Source organism: Mustela nivalis (genome assembly GCF_964662115.1).
Source record: "Mustela nivalis genome assembly, chromosome: 2".
NCBI lineage: Eukaryota > Metazoa > Chordata > Mammalia > Carnivora > Mustelidae > Mustela > Mustela nivalis.
Window position 1 is genome coordinate 104934968 of NC_139021.1, and position 27545 is coordinate 104962512.

At 43.2% G+C, this 27545-nt stretch overlaps 1 protein-coding gene across 3 annotated transcripts in view; it reads right to left on the reverse strand.

Annotated features, from left to right (window-relative positions):
* Positions 1 to 24705, reverse strand: part of ACTN2 (actinin alpha 2) — a 65565-nt gene extending 40860 nt beyond the window's left edge. The window contains exon 1 of one of the 3 annotated variants that reach the window (XM_082720845.1): positions 24327 to 24701. In XM_082720845.1, the coding sequence (XP_082576971.1) occupies positions 24327 to 24452 (126 nt within the window). In that variant the 5' untranslated portion in view covers positions 24453 to 24701. Of the gene's footprint in view, positions 1 to 24326 lie in introns of all 3 variants that reach the window. The other 2 variants (XM_082720844.1, XM_082720846.1) reach the window with 2 other exon arrangements.
* Positions 24706 to 27545: the final 2840 nt, after the last annotated feature.

Here is a 27545-nt window from a genome sequence, read left to right on the forward strand (position 1 = left end):
AGACATGCAAATAGGGTCTGTGTGACAGAGGAGAAAATGAATCCCTAAAAAATAGGTGGGTTCCGTGCAAGACCACAAAAAGATACTCTTTCTATAAAAAATGATTTTCCTGGGTAACAGAAAATTTTCAAATCCAATAGTCACTTATTTCAACAAAGATGCGACAGCATTAAGTATAAGGGCAGAAAGAGAATGTAGGCATTTTCTTGGACTTACAATAATTCATTTCACCTTGAGAGCCTAAAGGAATAATTATTTCTCCTAAAACACCACTAAACTTCAGTCAACTTAAAACAGAAGAGATACTTGAAACCCTATGCTCTAGATCTACCTCTAGTCGACATGGTAGCCCCTAGCCATGGGTGGCTATTTAGGTATAAACTAACTAAAATGAAAGGAAATTAAAAATCTTAGTTCCTCAGTTGCATAAGCTACTTTTCAAGTACTCAAAAGCCACCTATAGCTGGGGGTTAGTGAGCTGGACGGTGAGCAGACCGAGCATTCCAGCAATACAGAAAGTTCAATGGGATAGCACTGTTCTAGAGAACCAAACTTTGGTGTTTGAAGCCAAGATTGTTAGGAAGAGTCTAACTTTTTTTTTTTAATCTCAATATCAATTTTATCTATTTGCTTTTTGAATAGGCGATACATTTCCCTGGCTCAAGATTCAAGTGCCACAAAAAGGGGATAAAGTGAAAAGTGTCCCTCTCTTCCCATTCCCAGGTACCCAGTTCCATTCTCCAGAGGACGGTTTTGCGTGTGTCTCTTCAAGGATCTTTGATACCTATGTAAGTACACAGATACACACTCCTTTTTTTTTTTTTTTGTCCTTTAACCCATATCAGAATATAGACATTGTCCTGCACCTGGATTCTTTTTTTTTAACCCACATAAAAAATATAACCTAGAGCTCTTTCCATTCCGCATAGATCATTCCTTCTGATGGCTGCATAGTATTCCACCATAGTACATATACTGTGCTGTGTGTAACTAGCTCCCTGTGGATGGACATTTTGGTTGTTTCTAGACAGTTATCTATCAGTAAAACACATCCTAGGCCCGTTTCCAGCAACCAAAACGACTTTAAATGTGTTTGGGTTTTGCATTTTTTTTTTTAAAACTGACAATGCTGAGACTAATCACAGACCTAAACTTTTGGGAAAGGCACAAGAAAACAGGTTGTGATTTTTTAAAATAGAATTGACAGAAAAATAGAATGATGTAAAATATTTAGAGAGTTGCCTTTATTTAGATTTGAATTTAAAAATGAGCAACTACTGCTGGTGCCAATTTCCTTATCTTGTCACCATGTCACTTAAATCCCTTCATAATAAAAGTGTCAGAAACACTTCTGAATATAATCCCAAAGCTGCAAGCTTCCTGACCCCATGATGAAACACTGGTGAAGTCTGTTTGATACTACCTTTTTATAGGTATACTCACAATGAAGGTAATTTACCATAGGTAATTATCCCTTTGTGCAAATCCGGAAAATGAATTTAATCTAAAAGGTCAATTTATTTAGGTAAGTTTAATGAAGTGTCCCTATCTTTAATGAGCCCTTCTAAGAGCCAATAAAGGTTAAGGTAACTACCAAATTCCATGTGAAAAGGACCCCGACAGCACTGGTATAATGGCTTTGCAAAGAAGCCGGTGAGCTCTGAAAAGGAATTTTAAGCTTTATTAGAATGTTTAATTTTCAGTCTATCTACAGTTTTAATTACCATATCCTATAGAGACTGTTCTTAGGCATTTCTAGTCATCCTGGGTTTCTGTGAAAAGCCTGCTAATTATGCAGGAGACAAAGCCACAACAGCAAAGGCAAGACCCCACACATTTACCTGAAGGCTTCTCTGTGGCTAGCCTTGATACTTGACAGCAACGTGGGAACTCAATCTTGGAGGACTAGTGTGGCCAGGAGGTAGGTCCACATGGTTTTAGAGCCAGGCTCCTTGGATCAAACCAAACTACTTAGGACTTCTAAGAGAAATGGTGCTCTATGAACTAGACATGCCCACCAAGGAGAGAGGCCACGGTGTCCACAGGCCGTGGCTCAACCCAGAATCTGCTCAGTCACGTGAGGTCCTCCAACCTCCTCTCCTGCTTCCTCTACCTCTCTTCTGGAGAACAGCTCATTCCCTGCTCTTCTGCACCTAGTGATAAGACCCAATGCTTCTGAAGCTCAAAAACAGGCACATTAAAAAAAAAAAAAAACCTTTGAGAGCCATACAAAGAGAACCAAGATGGGACACCACAGACCCATCTACAGATGTTCCTGACTTATGACAGTTGGACTTACAAGTTTTTGACCTCACAGTGGTGTGAAAGCCATTCCTAGTCAGGAGGAACCATACTTGGAATTCTGAATCTGGGTATTTTCCCAAGCTAAGCTGTGTGGTACGATCCTCTCTTGTGATGCTGGGCAGGACAGCAGCTCCCAAGCAGCCATGGGATCATGAGGGTCAACGACTTACAAACTTACCAACATTCTGCACCCATACACAGCCCTTCTGTTTTTCACTTTGGGTACAGTATTCAATCACGGGACCATCAACACTTTATTATGAAACAGGCTTTGTGTTAGATGCTCTTGCCCAACTGTAGCCTAACATCAGTGTTCTGAGTACGGTTAAGGGCGGCTGGGCTGGACTATGACGTTTGGTAGGTTACATGGAGCCAATGTGTTTCTGACTTAAGATATTTTTAACATACCATGGGGTTATCCAGATATAACTCCAATGTCAGTTAAAGAAGATCTGTATCTCCAGAAGAGAAAGGCTGATATTTGTAGCTCTTACCACCTTCCAAAGAAGCTCACAAGAAAACGAAGGGAAAGGATGTTCAAGACACATGTAGAAAAGATGGAAAGGCAGTGGAAGGCACTGTCTCCACACGTATATTCCCCAAACAACAGGAGCAAATATCAGCATCTCTTCCTGAAACATAAGGAATCACAACCCGGGAGACACTGGCCCAGATGGCTGGTCCTGCAGGAGCAGACTGGTCTCCAAGCTCATATAGACCCAACGTGGCCATGGCACCAAAATCTCTGTAAGCAACAGGGTACAAAGGAGAAGGGCCCAGAGATTAAGGGTTTGACCCTTAACCTTTAAGGCTGTGTTTTCATGGCTTTTAGGCTTATAGTATTATGTTTTCATGCAGGAAGTCTAAAGGACACTCAACTATGCTTAGTCCCTTCTCTATTATATTCTCTAATCTAGTGGCCCAGAAAACATTCCTCAACACCCAAAACATGGTAGTTGAGAACAATAGCAGTAGAAGGAGTTTCCCAGGATTATCTAATTAAGTTAACTTAATTAGTTAGTCCTGTTATGGACTAACACTTAGTTAAGTGTTCACTGGAAGGTGAGGCCATCTTCTTTCCTGAAGAACTTACTAGCAAAGTCCCTAGACCACAAGAATGGTAAGCCTATTGTCTTTCTCAAAGTTAAATTCTCTGTGCGTGCTTAAGGGCAAAAAAAAAAAAAAAAAGGAAGAAGTACTGTGTCTTTACTAACATGTTGAGATAAGCCTGTGCTACTGAATGATATACATTTGCATATGGTTTCTTTTTAAGTTAATTAACCCTATAGACCTAACAGCCTACACTGCAGACTTTTTCACAGACAAAAGGGAGAAAAGGTCTTTTAATCAAAATGATTAGTAACTGAGGTTATTTACATAACACAAGTTCATATCTCTACCTGGAGAGGATTATTACCCAGAAAAAGAAAAAAAATAAAAACATCAATCTTGAGTCTGACACAGTTGTCTGGACACAAGTTGGTTTCATGCTATCAGATAATTATTAATTCTTTCAGCAATAAGATTTCTAGGCCTGGTCTCCTCTAAGACTATCTGTTCAACTTAGTATTCTATTTTCTTCAAACCAAAAATATGGCAAGACAACATCTATAAACTCCCTTTATACTTTTTAAACTAGCTTTTGCTCTGATAATAATAACATGAAATACGAATTTCAGATTCCATTTCCTGAAATGGATACTCGGAAAAGTTTGTGGGGTTTCCCTGAATGGAACAGAACCGGGCATGCTGAGGGCTAGGACATTCGGGCACAGCCCACAGCATGAAGCTTGTGGGGTAGGAAGGTCTGAAGCAGCTCTCAGCTTTCAAGCCCACCAATGATAACACAGCATTATCTGTCAGGTCCAAAACAGTTTGGGGCACTGTCAAAGTGTTCCATGATTTTGAGCTTGCTTTCATCGGTCAGTAAAGGCATTGGGAGGCTCACCGCGTCGATCCTGGCCTGAATCCTTTGGGGAGGGATGAGTGGGCCCCAGGAAAGGGGGAGGCCGAGCCTGGTCCAGCCTGCAGTCGTGGCTCAGAACTCAGATTCTATTTCTGACTCTGATACCATGAAATTATTTGTCCTTCGTGTCCTGACACTTTCCCAGCTACAGAAAAAAAAGGGCGGGGGATAATAATTGTTATCATCAACTTTATGATAAACAGTTCAAAAGGTTATCAGGAGGAGAAGAACTATAGAAGCTGACCGGCCAACACCACCTATCACGTTGTTTCAGAACGCTCTCTCACGTACAACTAGCGGAAGCCAGTCTATGGTTTAAAGTTGATTGTCTAAAACGGCTCCATTTGTTTTTCTATTTACAATAATCACTTTTAAGGATATGTTATTTTCCACCTCATAGACTCCCAATTCAACAAGATTCCTTCTAATCACTTTCCTGGTTTTTGTTTGTTTTTTTTTATTAAACATTTGGAAAGTAAGGAGGTAGGGAGCATCTAGAAAGCTGCACCCATTTATAAACTCTCTGGTTAAGGCAGAAGAGGAGGTCAGAGCTGTTCCTGGGAAGTAAATGTGATTTCGGCTTTAGTGTTTAAAAAGGAGACACTCGGGGCACCTGGGTGGCTCAGGTGTTAAGCGTCTGCCTTCAGCTCAGTTCATGATCTCAGGGTCCTGGGATCGAGCCCCGCATTAGGCTCCCTGCGTGGTAGGGAGCCTGTTTCTCCCTCTCTCACCCCCCCTGCTTGTGTTCCCTCTCTCACTGTGTCACTCTCTGTCAAATGAATAAATAAAATCTTAAAAAAAAAACAAACAGGAATGCCTGGGTGGCTCAGTAGGTTAAAGCCTCTGCCTTTAGCTCAGGTCATGATCCCAGGGTCCTGGGATGGAGTCCCGAAGGGGGCTTCACTGCTCAGCAGGGAGCCTGCTTCCCTTCCTCTCTCTCTGCTGCCTCACTGCCTACTTGTGATCTCTGTCAAATGAATAAATAAAATCTTAAAATAAAAATAAAAAGGAGACATGGCCGTCACATAGAGCAGGGAGTTCTCTGCACAGGGAGGACAGAAAGTTCTGTCCCACACAGCTGGCAGAAGCAGAACTTTCTGTTTCACTACAAAGCTTCACAATCCCAGTCCCCTCAACCAAGAGACCCTGGTCCACACACCAGGTGAGGACACGCACTGGGTGATGCATACAACGAGGCCATAGCGCATGGCCTTAAATTTAAATATTCAGGCACACAGCTATCTTATAAAATCTTTCAGCAAGGTCTCTGGACCCAGAAGCCAGTGAGGACTGCTCAACCTAATCTTCTGATCTGGAAAAACATTCCACATCTTCAAGGCTGCCAAGTGCCCAAATATACCTTTCAACTCCTCACACGACATTTTAAAAAATCAACCAGAGAGAGAGAAGTATGGAAGCACGTAAATGTCCACTCTAAGGATCCTACATGTGTTACAACCAATGGTAAGATGTCTTGGAAGCCCTTCTGGAGGCCTCATGCTCTCATGAGTTGCGTAAGCAGGCATCTAAGTACACAGTGGGCAGCCCTTTTGTTCTCTGCCCACAAATCTCTGCCAAGTCTCCAGGATCCTGCTAGATCCCAGGGCAGGTGACGGCTCAGTGTAGCACCCCCTGAAACACAGCCGCCCTAAAATCTGAATCCTGGCTCTGTGACCCTGAAAAATAGCCACCCTAAAATCTGAGTCCTGGCTCCGTGACCCGCTGAGGGCCCAGTGTGGCCAAGTCAGCCCCTCTTTCCTGTGACTTATTGCTCGCCCCAAGGAATGCACTGTGTACCTATCCCAACTGGCTGACCATGATGTCTGATAAATGAAAGAGAAAGCCAACTACTTCACAATACAGATGCGACAGAATCACAAAAGAACAGCAGTTGGTGGTGGCAATTCAAAGAAACTGGAAGTGCTTTGGGGTTTAAATTAAAAGGAAATTAAACCATTGCATAGAAAAAAAAACACATAGTCTACAGTCACGACTTAAGGCTCCTTGAGCAAAAGAATATTCCACCTCCAATAATCAAGCATAAACATGCACATTTCATAAACCGTGGCAGGGCACAGACAGAAAGAGGAGACAAGAAAGTCTGAAATCCACGAATCCTGATTCTCCCCAAGCACTTCACACCACTGTTCACAGAACAAAGAGCATCAGTAGTGTACTGTGACTTCCTCAAGGAACAAAGTGTTCAGAGCATTAGTTTTCGCCCATAGAAATGTATTTTGTCCCTGCATTTTTAAAAAAGAATTTATTTGCATGACACCATTAGTATAAAGGGCTAACTCGGTTCAAAATACACTAAGTATAAAGAGCTTCAAAATTAACTTGTAAAAAAGCAAATCCCAGTACATTCCACTGCAAATGGCAAGCCCATGACTGGTTTCTTGGGCTTTCGTTTGCCTGCAAGCAAGTGTACATTTTAGGAATCAAAAAGCTGAAATGACTGCAGTAGCCTCTGATCCTGTCTTGGTCACCTTTCCGTCACCCAAAGAACCCAGCATCCAGCCAGCATACCTGTAATTCACAGAGAGAGAACCAGTACCCATTTCAAATTTTCAATACTTCAAATGGTCATGAATAAGTTGGAACCTCAACAGTACCAAAATTCAATTTTAGAAAATTTTATTTATTTATTTATTTATTTGAGAGCCAGAGAGAGAGACTGAGAGAGTTAGGGGAGGAGTAGAGAGTGAGGGACAAGCAGACGCCATTCAGAGCACAGAGCCAGACGCTGGGCTTGATCCCAAGACCCTGAGACTGTGATCTGAGCTGAAATCAAGAGTCAGATGCTTAACCAACTGAGCCTCTGAGGCACCCCTAAAATGCTGCTTTTCACTTAACTTCTACGGATACTCACAAATACCAACTTAAATATTCCGAGACCAAGGAAGAGATGAAAAAAAGACGCGGCCCTCTTCTGTTGATTCACGCCCAACAAGTTCCCTCAGCAAGCAGGGCTCAGTGTTTCTTCCTACCCAAAGTTAGGACACCTCACAGTCTCAAATTACAGGGCAGGCCATCCCAGGAACAACTGAAGGGGAGCTGTCACCCATGGAATCCTTGAAGGACTTGGTAGGAAAGTGGGAAAAAAGAGTGCCTTCAGAAAGACCTGGTGGGTGATGCCACCTGCACACTTCAAACATGCTGGTGTAAGTGACACAGATGGAACCAGGGGTCTTTGCTTTGCTCCGGACAGTGCCTGGCACACAGTGGCGCTCAATCACTCTTTGTTGACTAGGATCCGATTTGTCAGACTTTCTGGGACAGAGTAAAGAAGATAACAGATTTTTTTTTTTTTGACTGAAAATATAAAAAAGACTGAGGAGTTTAAAAATCTGTATCTGCTTAAAAAAAATCTGTATCTGCTCAAGTTCCAGGTTTTTAAAAATTATTATCATGTCAGACTTAACTACAGAATCCTTAAATGTTAAAATACACTCTGTAATCTTGCCAAAAAAAAAAAAAAAAAAAAAAATCCTTGTGAAAAATAAAAGACAACCTCACGACTGAGGGCATCTAAAAATAGAACCAGGCTAATGGATGATTCTTTAAGTGGATAGGTTAAAGATGGCTCTCCAGCACTTGAAACAATAGTTCTATCCATGTCTGGTTTTCATCGGGAATTCTGAACCCTGAATTTTAGGCATCAGTCACCAGGCTAAGACCAACTACCATTTAGGTCCTGGGCTGTAAAGAACACATGAAGAAAGGCGCTAAAAGCTCTTCAGACTCTCTCACAGGAGAAAAAAAAACAAATGCTTTTCAGGTTTTTTAACGAAGGCAAATCTTGCCCCGACTGAGTCTGGCTTGAGGAATGGCCTCTTTGGTAATGTGGAATCAATGTCCTCCACACCTTCCAGAAAGGACAGAGATTAAAGCTAGGGAATCAGGAAAGGTGTCACAACAGTTATATAAATATAAGCAAAATCCCAGGCTTCGATGGGAAACCTGTTCATTGTCTACAGCATGCCTTCTGTGCTGTTCCAAGACTCGTAAGTCATAGATAAAGAACAGTGCAAGTAATTCTTGCCTACAGACAAGAAATGCATTCTGTCGGGGACAGGGACAATTCCTCCTCCCAGAAGGACATTCGTTTCATTATTGCTAATCTATAAATGTGCCGATTCTTTGGATTTTTTTTTAAAGATTTTATTTATTTATTTGACAGAGAGAGATCACAAGTAGGCATAGAGGCAGGCAGAGAGAGAGAGAGAGAGGAGGAAGCAGGCTCCCTGCTGAGCAGAGAGCCCGATACGGGACTCGATCCCAGGACTCTGAGATCATGACCTGAGCCGAAGGCAGAGGCTTAACCCACTGAGCCACACAGGTGCCCTGGATATTTTTTTTAACTGCTTGAAACCCCTCTCCAGTTTGTTCTTCACTAGTCAGTTAAACAACATCTTTAAGCATGTGACTATTTGTGTGAGAGTCATGATTTTTACCTTCATGTCCAGAATTGCCTTTTAATACTTTATTAGGATCTTTTTTCTAAAGAGAGGTCAACATTTGAATATGCTAAATTATCCATTACTCCGATCTGAATGTTACTGATTTCAGAGAAGACAGATAGTAACTGACACACAAGAATGATACGGGAACTAACTGAAGTCTATCATTTGCTGATCTTAAGTTACAGTATGCTTCCCCCATCCTGTGAAGATGACAACTGTTGTAAGTCTCGGCTTACTGGATTCCTTTTCTATGTCAAAGCCTCCATTTAAAGTCTAATATGTGTCCCCATGTTCCCTCTTATATGCATCACCATAAATATAATATTGGATTTGGGCTGAATTATTTAGCACTCTTCTCTTTTTCATCAAGATCTTACATTTATCGAGAAGAGAAAGTATTTCCATCTGTTAATTTCCTCCCTGCTCAAGAAAATTTCCCACAAACATTTTATTACCACTTACAGGAGTTCGTATTACTCACGCTCCTGATTCTTACTTCTTAGCCACAATTACTCATTTCTTTGTCTCTATTATCAGCAAGGCGTGTGGAGCAACACAGCAAGGACATGAAACCCTTCTCTGATCGGCTGAGATTCTCAGTGTTAGTTACAACTCAAGCCCCCTCTACTTTCATTCCAAGGGGTGTATTAAAATTCTTAAAACAGGGGCGCCTGGGTGGCTCTGTCAGTTGGACATCTGACTCTTGGTCTCAGTTCAGGTCGTGATTTCATGGGTAGTGGGATCTAGCCAAGGGGCTCTGTGCTCAGCGGGAAGTCTCCCTCTGCCCCTCCCCCGACTCATGCAGCTCTCTCCTTCTCTCCCCCTCTCAAATAAATGGAGACACCTTTTTAAAAAAAAAATTCTTGAAACAAAATTTTTACATAAAAATTTGTAGAACTTATTTTAAAAACTTTTTGTTAAAAAAAAAAAAAACTCTAGTATTCCCTCTTCTAAAGGATAGTTAGCAAAGGATCTTGATGGAACTCTCCATTTTAACGGCTAAATGCAGGGTGGGGGAGGGGGGCGGGAAGAGGTTAGAAATATGCAGATTCTTCCCAAACTCTTTTTGGGCTTGGCAGCATATGTTAAACTAACCAAATCAATATCTTCAAAGTCTCAGTCATTTTTGCTCTAAAATGTTTAAAAAAAAAAAAAAAGAAAGAAAGAAAAAGGCGGTAAGCTCAAAGAACCACGGGGAAGCTCCGGGTGCTCGGTCATCCAAGCTGAGAGCAGTCTGCAGGCCCTGAGCCTGACTTAGGCACCAGCAAGGAGTTCTTTGGGATCACACCTGCCTCCCCCACGCTGGCACGAGCTACATGGAGAATTCCTTTGAGGACTTTCTGGTAAGCAAGCATTTGGCTCCCCAACAAACAGCCTTACATATGATTGATCCTGAGCTATGCTTCCCAAAATAACTTGTTCCCTTGGAGCCCGGAAAATTATGAACAAGAGGTGACTCTGTGACACGGCAGACCCGACTGTGGGCTTGGTTTTAAGCAATAGCAACACTGATTATACTTTCAGGATTCTCTGCTTGAGGAGGGATTCAAGCTTTTCTTTAGAAAAGCAAACTGACGTTTCCCTCCTGGGCCCGTCCCGGCAACTGGGGAAGCAGCTTGTACGACACGGACGGCAAAATAAATATTCTTTAATTCAAGTTCACCATACTGTTACTATTTTCAGGGACCCAAATAAATGGCTGCCTACACAGAGGGATTCAAGCATTCATTTAGAATGCAGCAGCTCCCTGTAATTCACCACATTCTCTGCGTTGGTATTTTGGACCAGAGCACAGTTCTAAATCGGGAACAGACCCTGTCAGGTACATCTACAGGTTTCCTCTTCATATGGGAAAAGCTTTGGTTAACAGAAGGGGCAAAAATAGGGAAACTGGGCATTCCCAAAGTTCTTGCTCATGCCACACTGGAGGGAACCAGGCTGGGATTTCCTCCTTCAGAAAGTTCGTCCCTAGGGCTCGTGCTGGTTGGAGCACAGTCACAAAAGTACAGAATGAAGTCCTCATATCCTGAGACATTTCAGATAATTACATATTATAGCATAAAATTCATCAACATATGCTTCCATACTATAGCATAAAGTGCTTTAGGAGGCAATATGGCCAAATGTGAATGCGAGTTTTCTCTAGACTGTGACTTTTAAAAATTTCTTATCTGTATTTTCTACAGGAAATGTGTATGCCTGATGCGAAATGTATCTTAAAAAAGTGACTCAGGGGCGCCTGGGTGGCTCAGTATGTTAAAGCCTCTGCCTTTGGCTCAGGTCATGATCCTAGGGTCCTGGGATCGAGCCCCACATCGGGCTCTCTGCTCAGCAGGGAGCCTGCTTCCCGAGCAACCAACCACCCCCCACCGCCTCCCTCTCTGCCTCCTTGTAATCTCTCTCTCTGTCTAACAAATAAATAAATAAAATCTAAAAAGTGACTCAGGCAAGTATATACAATTTGTTAGCCCACTCTTTGGTCTTGGGGGTTATCTGTAACTATGTTAGCAAGTTTTATTTCATTTAATCCTCCACCTTTCTCCCTGAAAAAAGAAAAACTACTTACATTGGATATAATTAAGCCACCCTAGACTTCTGAAGTTAATCAATTAAGTGCTGCTTCAGGATTTTTTAAAGTTTCCCATTAAAATCCCTATTTCGACATCACATTTCAAAACCCTAATGGAGAAGGTACACACCGTCCAAGTTCTAGGATGGCAGAATAGAAATCCTTTGGAGTCTGTAATATCCAGTTACCAGTTACAGCAATAGAACCCACAGTCACACGCCAGGTATTTCTGACAGCCTTTTTCCTGCTTCCTTACCAAGCCCTTAAAGGACTCTGACAGGGACAGCCCCACCAGTGTCTAAAACAAGGGCAGTCTTGACAGTAAACATGAATTTATCACACAGTAAATATACTTATCACCAGATTCCCAAGGGCCTGAACATTATATATGTGTGTGTGTGTGTGTGTGTGTGTGTGTGTGTGTGTGTGTGTGTGTGTGTATATATATATATATATATATATATTAGAAAAGACAACCTGCCTGAAGAACAAAGCCAGAGATTTGACTTTGGTGACTGGTCTGCATATTTAAATAATGTTTACCTTTCGTTTTTCAGATGTGCAAAACAAACATCCTTGAAGCACAGCACATAGTAATACCAAACTGTCTTAAGGAGACGTCTATACAGTATTTATAAAAGCATACAGATAGCATATCAAGTAACAAAAGCATAGGACAGCATGCATTTCAGAGGGGAACCTGGCCCACCAGTGGGGTCAGTGGCCCGATGTCCCTCCACACACAGGGCTCACTCCCACAGCTCTCTGCAGGGCTTGGTCTCCTAAAGGATTAGGGAATTAAAACACTCAGACATTACTAGACTCTGGCATTTAAAGCTGCTAAACTATAAGAAATCTCACTTCACCAATATCTGCATTTTTTAAAGATCAGAAATAGGCAAGTACTCTGAGAAAAGGCATTACTATCTTATATATAAATTATTTGGGTCTCAACATTATTTTACCATTCTCTGAGGTCCCCATGGGTATGTCCTTGGAACAGAGTGACCACTGAGTTACTGTCTCAACTGCATGACTTCTGAGAGTCGAAAGAGAGGTGGTTTCTAATTTCCAGCCACAAGTGGGACCATCCTGGGCCAACCTGGATGCAAGGTCCCTACCTCTAACTCCACGTCCTCACATCCTTTCACGAAGAACAGAGGTGCTGAGAAAAGAACACAGGGCACGCCTTAAATTTACACAATGTTGTATGACAATTATATCTCAACAAAGCTGGTGGGGGAAATACAAGATAAATAAAATAAAATAGAATTTTTGCAAGGAATGAGGTGGCCTGGAGCTGCAGTGTGCATCCGGCTTCCCCCCATCACCCCAAGGACCACCCTAGAAATGGACACATGTAAGCAGGCAGGGGCCCAATCTGTGTCTAAATAAAATCCCCGGAACCAGTCTTGGCAAGACTGCCCCTAAAAATAACCTTTCCCCAAGAACCCTTTAAATGTCTGTTCTCTCCTTCCTCCGGCTGTACTCTGGGGGTGGTGGAGGAATGAAGATGTACGAGTATCAAATTCAGCATCCTCAGACATTTTTCCCACCTCCTGTCTCAAATCCAAGCTCTCCGTCCCAAGTGGCAACAGCGGTGGTCGTAGGAATGGAGAGAGAACTAGACGGATAACCCTGAAAGAGGTTACAGGGTCACTTGGTCAGATCAGTCTGCAGCAGGAGAGAATACTGCCTACACATGGCACAAAACCTATCAGTAGTGACTTCATACGTGGCCACAAACTCCTAGCATTGAACCATTCCCATTTTCACAGGATGAGAAGAGGCTTTGCCTCCACCCAAAGTGCTTCGCACACTTCCATCCTCTTCTCATGGACAGCCTGAAATCCACCCCGATGACAGGGGGTGATGGTCCTAGAAAGGTCACCACTAAAACACAGGTGATCTCTGGAAAGGCAGGTGTTGGGAACCTTCCGTTTTTAGGAACAGATGATTATAATGTTAAGAATATGAGAAATCCTTAGGAGACTTTGGGGGTGAGGGGAGGTATACAGGTAGGGCAGAGGAGGGAGGAGGCCCAGATGGCCAGAGGGGTAGCAGAAGTATAGGATTTTAGGTGAAAAGAGAGGAGCTCCGAGAGGGGAAGGAGACAACCAGCCTCCTTCGAAGTTGTACTTCATGCTGCTTTCTTTCAAAGTTGTGTTTATGGAATAAATCACTTGTTGAACATAAAAACTTTGTTTTTCCTCTTAGAAGTGGACAACTTTGGTGGCCATTTCATGGTATACTCACATATCAAAACATTCTGTACAGTTGAAAATATAAACAATTTATTATTTGTCAATTATACCTCAATAAAGCTGGGAGGGGGTAGAATCGGACATTCCCTGTCCATGAAACAGGTTTTCCTTGGCCAGCTGGGTTCAGAAGGATTCACTGTGTTCTATTGTCTCTCGGTTCCTGTGTATGTTTGAAACTTTCCATACTAGGAAGTTATAGAACAGAAAAGTGGGATTTTTTTTTTTTTAATGTAAAGTAAAGGGAATCCTTGGTACGGCCACATCAGTGTTTAGGCTGAATCTCTGTGGACGCCAAATCTTAGAGAGAGCTGCTGTCCACTAAGACATCATGCCTATCCGAATCTCATCTGTGTTCATGCCTCTTGGAGTCCCATTTGCTGGTTCCAACAGGGAGCTGACACAAGAATTTAGGCATCCTGAATGAACTCTGGATTCTTTTGGAACTGAGTCAACCAGACCAGCAGTAAAAATTCCAAAGCTACGCCCCTAATGGAATGTCCTACTAAACTCTGTTTAGAGGTTTAGTTGGCTTTTCCTGTGGTCCCTTTCCTCCTCCTGTGGCATTTCTGTTGAACACCCCAAATGCCATATAGCTTGACCTAGAGAAAACCTCTGAGTGACAGTGTTCCCCGTGTCTCAAAATTTAGTTCTCTCATTTCATCAGATGCCCCAATTGTACCCATTTAGGAATGAGAAATTCACAGGCACACACCCTTCTACGACAGCAGTCAGTGAGGGGTAAGTGAGAAAATAGGAATACTAAATCCCACGCCTCAGATCCAAGTTGTAGGTAATACGTTAAGTTTGGGCAGAAAGCAGCAACAACAACAAAAACCCACAAAGTGTTCCGGAGTTAAAAGTGCAACCTTCAAAGATAAGCAACTTGGCTCAAATTTCAGCTCTGCCACTTGTGGACCAGAGGATGCAATAGAATATTACCACTGGCACATTTTACAAAGTTCCCATTGAGAGACAGAGCCGTATCTTCATACTTTGGAATTCTGCTCCAGCCACCTTTCCCCACCCGCAACAGCTCTTGGACAAAAGACTTAAATTCCCTGGCTGAAAAAGGTGGGTAATAACATTCAGCTCTCAAGACTGTTGTGAAGAGTGAATAAAATAGTACCTTTGGTTAAAACAGTGCCTGGTAATTCTCAATAAATTAGTTGCTCTGCCCCGTTACAGTGAATAGTTTGGAATACTAAGAATAACGCGCCAAATCCCCACCCCCTCTCTTTTCGTAATCCACTAGCAAAAATTCACATATGAAAATATCACTTTTACTGTCTTGTTGGAATTCTTTTTGTTTTGGTGTTACACCAAAAAAAAATTTTTTTAAGTATCCTTCTGTCTCAGAATTTAACAAAAGAGATCAAAATATGCAATGAAATAATCAGCCACCTCCTATTTCGTAAAATTCCAGTAATCGAATAGAAATTACACGGTGTGTAAGATATAAAATGCATGACTTGCATTTTTCCAACTAATGTCTCTCTCCCCATACCCCAGCCCAATCCCACTCTCACCCCTGCTGCCACTGAAAAATTTGTTTGTCTCAAAATAGAAAAATACTATCCTCTGTGGGTCATCTTTAAAATGATTACAATTCTGTATATGTCTTCCATCATCTGCATGACTGATGCTCTCCCACACCCAAAATACCAGTAATGTTTTCTAAAAACCTTAAAACAAGACATCTAAATGACAGCAATAATTTGTTTCATTTCCTTAATTTTTAAAATGATAATATGGGGGGGGAGGGAAACCTATTTTGGAGTTAAATTCTACATTTAGTGTAACATGAAACAAATTCTACTGTTTTTAGTAATTCTCAAAAATTTCCAATATAGTCTTCCTCAAGAAAGCCTATCATTGGCCCTTTCAACCGCAGAAGGGTTTTATGCCCTAGACCTGAGCAAATCACCATTAATAATTTCTCGCAGCTTTTCACTTCCTTTGAAAGTGTAACTTATCTCAACGGCTCAAAGATATCCCATCCTATGTCGCCAAATCCCTGGGTTTCTCTTTCAGCAGTTACCCGATTCAAATGCCAGACTCAGACTGGCAAAGTTCCAGTGGAATACCACGGTGAGATTTCTCCAGGAAGAAAATCAAAGCCATCTCGACAGTTTGAGTGGTTCCAAGTCGTCTGAGGCAAGCACATCTTCACGTAGAGAAGCAATGCGTCCATGGGCAGGTCATATCACTACTTCCTGCGGAAGTCCTCTTCTCTGAGATCTTCCTCCATGTTCCCCTCCCCAAAGTTTCAACCACTGCCTATGAGCAGATAGCTTCTATGCCTGAACCTCCAGCTTGACCTTTCTCCTTGATAGTTCCACTAGAGAGCAAGCCCTCAATCCAAACCTCACATTTTTAACTAGGACAAAACCCAACAATCCCCCCGCTTACTTTCCTAAATGAACACCAAAGGTGTTAGAGATAAGGCTAGAAATGGTTAGAATTTAGTTTTTTGGTCTGGATACTGTACTGGTACTGGTCAAGGATCTCAGACATAGTGGGACATAGTAGTACCATAGTTTTATTGGGTTGAATGTAAGAAAGTGCCATTTTTGGAGGTGAAAATGGTCAGCGTCAAAGATTCATGGGGGTCAACATAAAATAAAATTTCTCAAAATTCTAATAAAGACCAATGACATTACCTAACTTCTAAATAATTATTTTCACATCCTATTTGATGATCATGAAATAAAAACTCTTTATGGCTCTAAAAGGTAGGATTTCTTGATTTGCCAATCTCAATTAAAATTGTCTACATAAAGACTCAATCACAGGTTCATACTAAATGTGGTTCTCATTTCCTCCAAATGACCTCATATTCACATACTTGTCCGTCTGGTCCTCAAAATTACTAAAGAAGGAGGGTTCCCCTCCCCCAAGATTGCATGTCTTTTAGTGAAAAGGCTGTCACAGATACCACTACTAAGAGTCTATTTTCAATCTGTATTTATTCCTAGGGATTATAACTAACACTTCTACCTCCTAGCAAAAACAAATGAAGATAACTCAAAGTCACACTAACTTCTCAGTTTTGGACTTGGCACTCAGGTCGACTCCTTTCCAGGAACACACACACTCTCCCAAATCACCATGAATATCTATTCTTTATTTTCTAATTCTGCTACTATGAAGTGCAACATGTTTTCCAAAAAAATTTGTTTTACCATATTTTGTATATAAGAATCACACATTTAAATTTACTTATGTGCATCATTAATGTAATTTCTCTTTATTAAGTGGGTTAAGAGTCTCAATCTGAGAAAAAAATGGTCATTTCAAATCAAATTTAGCTGGCCAGAAATTCTGCTCATTAATATAGTTGACATGTTATAATTTAAATAAATTTGCATGAATGAATTTTTATTTCAGAAATCTGTAAATTCCGATTTTTTTAAATTAAGCAATTTGCCTTTGAAGGCTCAGTCTTAGAATTAAGAATTAAGTCAGATAACTCCATTCATTTTGAGGACTTGAGAAAAATACTTTTTTTAAAACCACTACGGAACAGGCATGAATTGGAGTTAATACATATATAGCTCAAGGAGTTCTAAAGACTGTAAAAAAAAGTTTCTTTATTGTTACATTTAAAATTTTAATTGTGCTAAACACTTTTCAGAAATAGGGCTCATAATTTTCTCATTCCAAAAAATGAGTACAGAGTCTGAGCAGGCTTGGGGCTGGGCCTGGGGAACCAGAGAAGAGCGTGTGCTCGTAGTCCTCTCCTTAGAGAGATCATGACGGCACCAGGGGACCATGTCCTAGAAGGCTGGCCTCTTGCAGGAGGGACTGCAGAATGGGTGGAGGAGGTTGGGCTGGGTATAAGGCAAAGGGGTGAATCAAACATGGTGAGGGCCGCTCTGTGGGACTGGACCTTGATCCTGCTGGGGTGGGAAATGGAATAGCAGACAAAGCTTAGCTCGGACCTGGCCTCCCAGAGCACTGTGGGAGGTCTGAACTCCCTGTTGAAGGCAATAAAGAACCAGAGGGACTTCAAGCAGGAAATACCATGAGTAGGCTTGTGCTCCAAAAAGACCACTCCTGCCAGTATCACGGAGGAAAGCCCGAAGAGAAGCATAAGCCATGGAAGGGTGACAAAGTAGGCGGCCACCACCCTAACCCAGGCAGGAAACAAAGAAACTCTGAAGACCTTAAAGCACATGATGGAATGAAGGGGCAGAGTCCAGAGGACTTTGGCAGGTGAGCTCCACCAGAGCTGGGAGAGAGGGAGGCGCCAAGAGTAAGTCCCAGGATCCCATTTGAGTGCCAAGGAGGAAGATGTCTCCAGTACCATGATGGCAAAACACATGGGAGGAGCATTTTGGAAACATTCTCTCCTTTCCTTCACCAGCCTAGTTGAACTGGGTGGCCCTCTCTGTACTTTGCAATGACCTTTCTGTCTCTTGAACCTGACTATAAGCTCCTTAAGGCCTAAGCTCAACTCAATTCTCTATTCCTGGTCCCTGGCAGGCCCATTATAAATGTCAAATAAAAGAATGAATGGCCATGCCTATGCCCCACTACAGTTTGCTCTTCAGTAGGGTTGCAGGTCAAAGCATCTTCCGGTTTCTGGCATGGAAAACTGTGGGGAGGAGGAGGGATGCGTGTGGTACCACCACCCACCCACCCACCCCGCATGCCTGCCTGCGCTCAGATACGCTGTTCGCATAAAAAATGTTCCAGACTGCTTTAGAAAGACCAATTCCTTGCACTCAAGATTTTCCTGCCTTTGGAATTTGTCTAGCACAGCAGTTAGCAAACGTTCCCCCTAATCTCTGCTTTCTGTTCTTTCTGGAAGAATCAGTACCGTTCCCAGGGAAACAGCAGTACAATTCTGACTGTCCTCCAACGTATTCCGTACCAACTCCTCTGCTCATCATGGCGGCTCCCCCACCCACTCGGGTCCTGCGCCTTTTCTGTAGGTGTCTCCCAGCTGCAGCAACTGACGGCGGCGTGTGCTGACAGCTTTCTGAAGCCGAGTTCATTAAGTTTCCCAGCTAAGAATTATATGCGTCCTCCCACTCTTGGAGAATCTTTGGAGTTCAACTTTCTACCATGGTGCCCTTGGCTGGAGGGGTGAGGCACACTCCAGGACATACCCCAGTACCTTGGGGACGGTCCAAAGACAAAGAGTGACTCTTCTGCTTCACGGCCCATGCATGTGTGATCATCTACAGCAACCCAAGTGCACTTAGAACAACAGTCCCTCTGGGGGCAGAGGCTACTTGGGGCTCATACTAGATTCTGTCTGTCCAAGCCTACCCACCAACATCCTTCCCCGGACATCAAAGTCCCCTTGGAACTCCCGCCCTCCCTTCCAGCCGTGGCCACAGGGACACACCACCCTCCCCTCTGCCATGGAGCGCACCCCCCTCCCTGTTCCCCTGCGTTGGATGACAGACATCCTGTAAATGTGCAGCTTTCTCTCTCCTGGCCAGTGAATAGACTCTCCTCATCAGTTTGCTCATTTCTCGTCAATACTGCTGTCTTGAGTCTCCAGTCCAGGAGCTCTCATGGTGGGATCATGTCTGCTTAACTGGATTTATGAGCAGCCTGTCGTGGAATAGCACGGGGCCATTTAATACTTTTATAATCCCTCCTGTCTCAAATTGATGCCTTCCTCGCCATTGTTCCTACCAGCCCCTGGTTCTAATCCTCACCACTCTGCCCAGCGGGTCCTATCTTGGGCTCCTGCCTGGGTCTCCCGGACTCAGGTCCTCACGCATCTGATTCTTCATGCAAGCAGTCTGCTTCTTTAAGCACAGACTTCTGGAGCTCCAACACCTGCAGGGCTCCACCCTCATCCTACGTCCCAGTCCACTGTAACCTGGGCCCTCTCTCTGCATCCCAGTCTCCATCATGAGCTTCAGCCAAGCCCGTCTCCTTCTCTTTCTCCCTCAAGCACATCACAAGCAGCAGACACCTGCAAGAACATGGAGCCTGGTGTCCCAGCCTGCCCACCCTTTAGACTCTCCCTCTCTGAGCTTGTCCTCTCACCCCTTTTTCAGAGGGTAGCGAAGAGGGGCTAGGGAAGAGGGGAGGGCGGGTGCTTTCATGAAAGAGTGATGTGAACACTTAATCTGATGACATCCCACTTATTCACGCACCTCCCTACCCCCAAGAAACACAACAGTCGCTTCACTCCATTTCTCCAGCCAGGAATACGATTTTCGTCTCCTCTCTACTCAGCTAATGTTTAGTTACTACTGAAATTAAGGTCTGGCCCGAGTCCTACTCACTCCCAAAGCTACTTCTCATTGTCCCCACCCACAATAGCTTTCCTGATTTGACCTATAATTTCTGTTCTGTACACAACAATTAATATTAAGCCATGTATTATTTCCCTCCAAGAGTCCAGCAGTGTAAATCCTCTCTTTACAATACATCAGGATGAAGGGAAGCTGGTGATTTAATGCACATGGAGTTTCAGTTTGAGGCAATGGGAAAATTCAGGAGACGGATGCGTGATTGCATGATACTGTGAATGTGTTCATGTCACTGAATCATACACCTAAGAATGGTGACAATAGTAAATTCTATGGAAAGTCTATTTGACCACACACACGAAACAGTACAGCAAAGTCACTAAGCCACAAGTCTATGCCTCATCATCCCTCCCCAGTCCAGGTGTAGAGGTGTAGAGCTCACTACTGTTAATAAAAATACTTGCTGCGTGAGGATAATAACATCTGAACATTTAGAGTGTATGGAGCCCCTTCCACATAAACTAGTTTAACCGTTCGATCCTGAGAAACACAATGAGGTAAGAAAGGTATCGCTTACCTTTATTTTCTAGATACATGGACACGTGAAGGCTTAGGGACTTGACAACGGTCAGAGAGTACCAGTGAGGGCTAAGAGCCCTCTAGGTTTCACGAACCTGGAAATGATCACCTGCTTTTTAGTAACTGTTCACCTTGTTGAAACACGTACCGCTTTCTCTCCCGAGAAAAGTTCACGCAAAGGCAGATTTCCTGGTGCAGGGGAGAAGACACTTCACTTTGCTCCCTTCCTCGGCAGGTACTCGCCGTGGAACACTGGGCGGGGTAACCTCAGGTTCCCTGGCTCTCTAATTAACCTGGACCCTGTGGGCAGCTGCTCCCACACATGTCTTTGGATGCTGCCTGACCCAACCCGGTGACATTTTAGCCTGGGTGACCGGGTGAACAGGAGGTACTCTGAGGTGAGTGGTGAATCAATCCATGTAGGTTCTGACTATGCAGAAGAACTTGACCTTCTCTAGGACTGACTAAAACTGGGGAGAACTCCAAATGGGGGAATATATGAACCACTCACTTATTCTCCCCAAAGCTGGTAAAAAAGTGTATTGATCATCCAGCCATATACAAGTTAAGGGTGTAAGGACCCCTCATGTCACAAAACACACAGTCATTTACTTCCTTAAAAGGCCTGTACTAGCCTCCCAGAGCGGTGAAGGACAGCACCCCGTGCTTACAGAGATAGCACACATAGTCAGCATTGCTGTTCTGACAAGTCACCTCCTGATTAGGCTTCAGTCGAACTGAAGGTTGAATATGTTCCTTGGTTCCAAGAGGAGCTTTCTTCTAAATACCAAAGCTCGAGAAGTTTCAAAAGTCCACTGAAGACAGCCTCATTTACATGAATATAAATATCCCCATCCCTGTTTACTAAACATCCCTGAAAGAGAAGGGGAGCACTCTGAAATCCCTGTACGCATACTTAATGCTAAAATCAATGTCTTCTGAATTGCCTCCTTTTGGAAAAAAGCATGAAGTTTCCTCAAGAAATTGAAAATGGAATTATCACAGGAACCAGAAATTTCATTTCTGAGTATAAAACCAAGAAAATTGAAAGCAAGGTCACGAGAAGATACTGGTACGCACATATTTACACCAGCATTATTCACCATTGACAAAAGCAACCCAAGTGTCCATCTTCGGATAAACAGATAAGTAAGTGGTATGTACATAGAGTGGAATATCATTCAGCCTTAAAACAGAAGGAAAATACTGACCCATGCCATAACATGGATGGACCCTGAAAATATGCTAAGTGAAATAAGCCAGCCACAAAAGGACAAATACAGGAGGATTTCACGTACATGAGCTCTCTAGAGGAGTCACATTCATAGAGATGGAAAGTAGCAGGGCGGTTGCCAGGGGCTGGGGAGAGGGGAGAATGTAAAGTTACTCTCTAATGGGTATACAGAGTTCAGTTTTCCATAATGGAAAAAGTTCTGGAGATTGGCCGCATAACACAGCAACATGCATTCCTTAACCTTAAAGAACGGCACACTTAAAAGTGATTAAGATGGTACATTTTTTCTTACATGGATTTTGCCAAATTTTTTAAAAATCATCTAAGAAAAAGGAAAAAAAAAAAAAAAGCACTATACTTTCGCTAAGTCCTTCTGTAGCAAGGAATTCCACACCAGAAAGCAAGGATTACCACAGCCTATGAGACTCTCTGAACTGTGGATATAATTAGGCACCACATCCATTAAAACGCTACGGACGTCATCATGTGTTACCAACATCTGTTGACAGATCTCATACCCAGCATATCACTGAAACGGAGTGTGGAGAAGGTAGCCCACAATAGAAACAATGGTATTTTATCCTTGCCCTGTTCCAACAGTGTGTCTCATAGGACATAAATAGAGGCCACTCACTGCTCTTACTCTGAACTCACAGTTCAATATTATTTTATTGACTTGAGTAGGTGCTATCCCAAAAGTAGAAACACAGTATGTTTTAGATCTATTCAGATCTGTGTCCTATGGCAGTGGGGGTTTTTCCCCCCCAGCATCTACAACACTCAATCTATCTTGAGGTGAAAAAAAAATGAATTCTCACTTTAAACTTTCTAGCATTCTTTTGAACTGGGATTGGGAAGTATATACACTTTTTAATAAAATATGTCAAGTGCTATACAATTATAATGATATATTCATACAGGAATTCTATTTAAAAATATTGTGAACATGATAAAAAAAAATAAGAGGAGATAGATGTCAATGTGACTTTTAGAAACTAACATTAGCTCTATCCTGATATTGTACTGTAAGAAAAAACAAAAACAAAAATAACAGAAACACTGTGATTAGACCGTTAGTCCTAAAAATGATGGGCAGAATACCTGTCCAATGTGTTAGCTACTTTACTGTGTCTCATAAGAAAAAAAGGCAACCTTCGAAAGGAAGGCTTAGGAGTTTAAAAAAAAAAAAAAAAAAGTGAAAAATGTAGTAATCAAAACTGTGGGAAAATCTTTTAAAGAAAAACACTAATGCTGAAAGTTAAACTCACTTTAACTTCTTGCTGACTGATAATGCATCACTGACCCAGACGACATATTAACAATCCTCACGCCATGTGTTTCTCTCACGATGTCATTTTAAAAACAGCAGGAGGTCTGAAATGTTATTTTCCCTTGTAGACTCAACTTCTATTTATCACTTTTGTCCTCTTGTTTCCAAGAAGGTGGGGATGGTGGAACTCTTAGGAAACTAAGGTGGAGAGGGAAATGTACCCAAATGAGAGCTTTAGAATAATAGTAGTAAATGGTATTTGACTAGAGAGGGTGGATGACAAAAGAGAGATCTTGATGTAAAAATAATGCTTCAGTATTTGGTAATTATCCAAATAGGGGGAGATCCTCGCAGCCAAGGCCGTTCATGGGGACAGAAGGATGGGATGTATGTGTCGCCCCACAGTCATATGCTAATTTACAGTGTCATACAGCACACCCACTCACAGGGGCAGCTAGGAGAGCATTTTCCATGCACACATATGGTGGGCAGACCTTATTCACTTAAAAGCAGGTCTTTAGCAGGGAATTCCACTTTGCCCCACATCCCAGAAAAAAAGTGGGGGAAAGTATAGGGCACCTCACTTTTGTCCTGACACTGTCATCATAAAGCTGGGTTAGCAGGTCTGGGCTGGCACGTCCGCCAGGCTCTGTGCCCAGTCAAACAGGAGGTGGGATTTAGCCTCCTGGTGAGCATCCCCTACTTGCTCTAGCCAAGGGGATCAAGAAGAAACCTTGAAATAATGGAATATTCCATTGGGCCCCCAGAGCGCCTACCAAGAAGGGCAAGGAGCTTTCAGAGCTGGCTGACTCCCTCATCCCTGGGTGCTTACCTCCATGAACCATAAATAGAGTGTGAAGTAATTATTACTTTATTGGTGAGTGTCTGGTGTTCCTACAGCATCTCTCTCTTAGGAGCCCAAAACACCTAAAAAATGATTTGCAATTCCTCTTTGGGGAGCCCTGTGGAAATCCCAATGACACTGATGTTCCCCTGACATCTTTTATTTGGGGAGGGGCGAGAGGCAAACGGAAACAGTGGTGCAGGTAAAGTATAACTCCCGTGGCCAAGGTCATAGACTCATGGCGTGAGGAGCTACCCGAGAGAGTCTTTCAGATTCTGATCTAACGCTGATTAAAGCAGATTCACACGTACACAGCACTGTTCCTCTTTTAACATTTTTCGTTCTGTGACTCTTACGTTACTTACACACGCGCGCACACACGCACACGCACGCGCGCGCGCGCGTACAGACTGGACGCCCAATTTCGTGCCTGTCCCTGGAAGTGTTCTCCTTCCTAACGGGGCACCCTGACTACGATGACACAGGACAACACGACACCTCCACCACGCGCCCTCTCGCTAGTGCCCGCAGTCGGCGAGCCCGCGGGGGCTGGGACACACAGACACCGGGGCCGAGCCCGCAGGCGGCGGACACGGGCCCCTTGCTGACCTTCCTCTGCTGCTTCTCCCAGGCGGGGTCGAGGAGCAGGTCGCGGTCCCACTCCTCCTCCTGGATCATGTACTCGTCATCGTCATAGACGTAGTTGTACTGCACGCCGGGTTCTATCTGGTTCATGGCGCTCGGGGAGCCGGGGCTGCGGCGGGGCGCGCGGGGTTCGGACGGACTGATGGACTGACGGGATGGCGGGCGGAGAAGCGGCGGGGCCGGCGGGGCGCGCGGAGCTCGGCGGAGGCGCAGGCGGCAGACTGGCGGGCGCGGGGTGACCTTCGCGCGGCTCCTCTCGGGGCGGCACGCCTAGACGCTGGGTCGCGGGCGAAGCACCAGCTCAGGCGGCGAGCAGCTGCCGAGCGGCTTAATACCCGCGCCGCCGGTCACGTGGCCGCCCGGCCGCGCCCCCGCCCCGCCCTCTGCCCGCCTCCATCCCGAAGCTCGGAGCACGTGCGGGTGGGCTGGGGCCAGGGCTGGGGCGCGGGGTGGCTGGGGGTCCACGCTCGCGCCGCTGCAGCAAACCTCTTTGGTGGTGAGCTGAGCCCGCTGGCGCCAGCCCACGCCTCCCACTTACCCTTCTGGCTCGCGGTGGGCTTGGCTTGCCGGCACCTGAGTCGATTGCGGGGTTGGGGTGGCGGCGGGCGGGGGTGGGAGGAATGGATGTATGCGGTCCAGGGGCGGCCTCCACCTGCGACGCATCCAAGTTTTCCATATATCATTTGCATATTCAATTTTCCACATATTTCTATAGATAACATGCACTTAAACCCCTGAAAAGTAAAGTTTGAAAGATACAGAATCCCTTCTTGTCCTCCCCTCCCCCACCTAGGGAAATCAAGGCAAGAGACTTGGATCAACCGTATTAAAACGTCAGGAACCAAATCAAAGGCGGCAAGTGTCAGCTCTCACCTGCCAGTCATAAATTTAAAAGAACTGACAATGGTGGACAAGCAGCCAACCTCATGTTACACTTCCATCTCGCCGCGATACGTTGCGCATAAGCATTTCCATCCCTCTGGTTCTGCTTAGCTGTTCCCTATCAGTTATGCCTGGAAGGAACCAAAGCGTGGTCCTCAGCGACCGGTAGGTTGAAATCTTTGCATCACTTTATGGATTAAGTGCCTACTGTAATCCAGACACTGCTAGGCACGGGGGAATTCAGAGGCAAACTGCTAGGCAGGGCACTTGCCTCCTGAAGTTTAAGTCCAAATTGAGTAAAAGTTGCCCACAGATGCTATACAACTGTTTGTGGTTCAAGAGCTTTCAATTTGTTGACATGTTTCAAGCGACACTATGCCTAGATTTATCATTGTTCCTTAGAATTCTGACATCACTTAGTTTTATTCTTTTGAGCTTTTTGCAAAAAGACGTTGACAAATTAGCATACACTCTGCATTCACATTTTTAAAAACATACCCACTAGAACGTGAGCTCCATGAGAGCAGGGATTTTGTCTGTTCATAGCTGTAACTCCCAGCAACTAGAAGGATGTCTACGACAAATGAGGTGCTCAAATATTTGTTGAAAGAATAAGCACTCTTGGAAATAGTGATTGAGATCATTTATGTGAATTAAATTTAAGATTTTAAATTTATATTTTGTATTAAAATCATACTCTCTGAAAAAGCTTATCACTAAACTTTAACTATTAGGAACTATATCAACAATTTAAAAAAACTGTGAATCTTAGTCTTCAGAATTAATTGTGGGGACTTCAGGTAGCAGATGAGGTGAAATAAAAGGAAACAGATTTACCTTCCTTCCTGAAAAAACCGGAACCTGGGGAACAAATATATAGGAAACAAAAATTTTCAAGATGTTGGTCATCAGGCAAAGAAGGATGATGATGAAAAGAAATAAACAACATGAGTACTATGATTGTCCTAGTTTATTGCCTAGAGAAAGTTTCTAAGATGCAATCCATAAAGGGGGAACCCAGGCATAGCTCAGTGGTCTCCCTAAAGGAAGATCAGAGAGACAAGGCAGCTAGAGTTTGCAAGGCCAATTACAGAAGAGGAGAGAGCTGCAAAGAGAGAGAACGCTGGATTTTCAAAGACTGCCCCTCTAGCCTGATCGATGAATGCATGGGGAAAAAAGTACCTGAAGCCAAGGGAACAACCACCCAAAAGAACTAGAAGGAATGTTCTTTGGAACCCCTAAGGGGCCTGGAATAGTTCCTGTTTCCATTAGCCAGAGTGAAAAACTTCATCATTCACAGAGCATCAGTTGGAGTATTCAGAGGTAGGGGGACATTATGCCTAAACTAAATTATATCACTCAATTATATCATTGGTTCAGTGGTTATATCATTGGCTCAGTGGGTTACATGTCTGACTCTTGATTTTGGCTCAGGTCATTGTTGCAGGGCGAGATTGAGCCCCACATCTGACTCCATGCTCAGCGAGGTATCTGCTTGGGATTCTCTCTCTCCTTCCCTCTGTCCCACCCACTATCTCTCAAATAAATAAATAAACCATTTTTTTAAATGTCTATAGGAATACAAAAATATTCAACACTTAAACTAAAGTAAAATTTGCAATTTCTGGCACTTATCAAAGATTACCAGATGTGGAAAGATCCATAGTCAGGATATCATGCAAAACTGACCCAGAATTGACACATAAGTAGGAAAGAACATTTAAAATAATTATAACTGTATTCCATATAATCAAATAGTTAGAGGAAAAATTTAACACATTAAGTAGAGATATGGAAGATTTTTTAAAAGACCTAAATTGAATATCTAGAGATGAAAAGTATACTATCTGAGCTTAAAAATATACCAAATGGGAAAAAAATTAAAATTAAAAATTAAAAACTCAAAATATGCTGAACAGCCTTAATTATGGGGCAAACATCACATAAAAGATGAATGAGCTTGAAAACATAGCAATAGAAACAATCCAATATGAAACCCAGAGAGGAAAAGACTTTTAAGAAATAAGCAGATAATCAGTGAAGTGTGGGAAAACTTTAAGCCACCTACTATCTGTGTAATTGGAGTTCCTGAAGTGGGAGGACAGAAAAAAATATTTGAAGAAATAATAGCTTAAGTCAAGATATTAATAAGGAGACTTCTACTTTTGGTTCAGATGGAGTATATGAGGCCTGGGATCACCTCTTCTGAAAAAATTTTAAAAAGACAAAGTATATGAAACAGTTGTTTTCAAGACACTGGACATGAGACAGTGAAGTATAGGAATCCGAAGAGATGGGAAA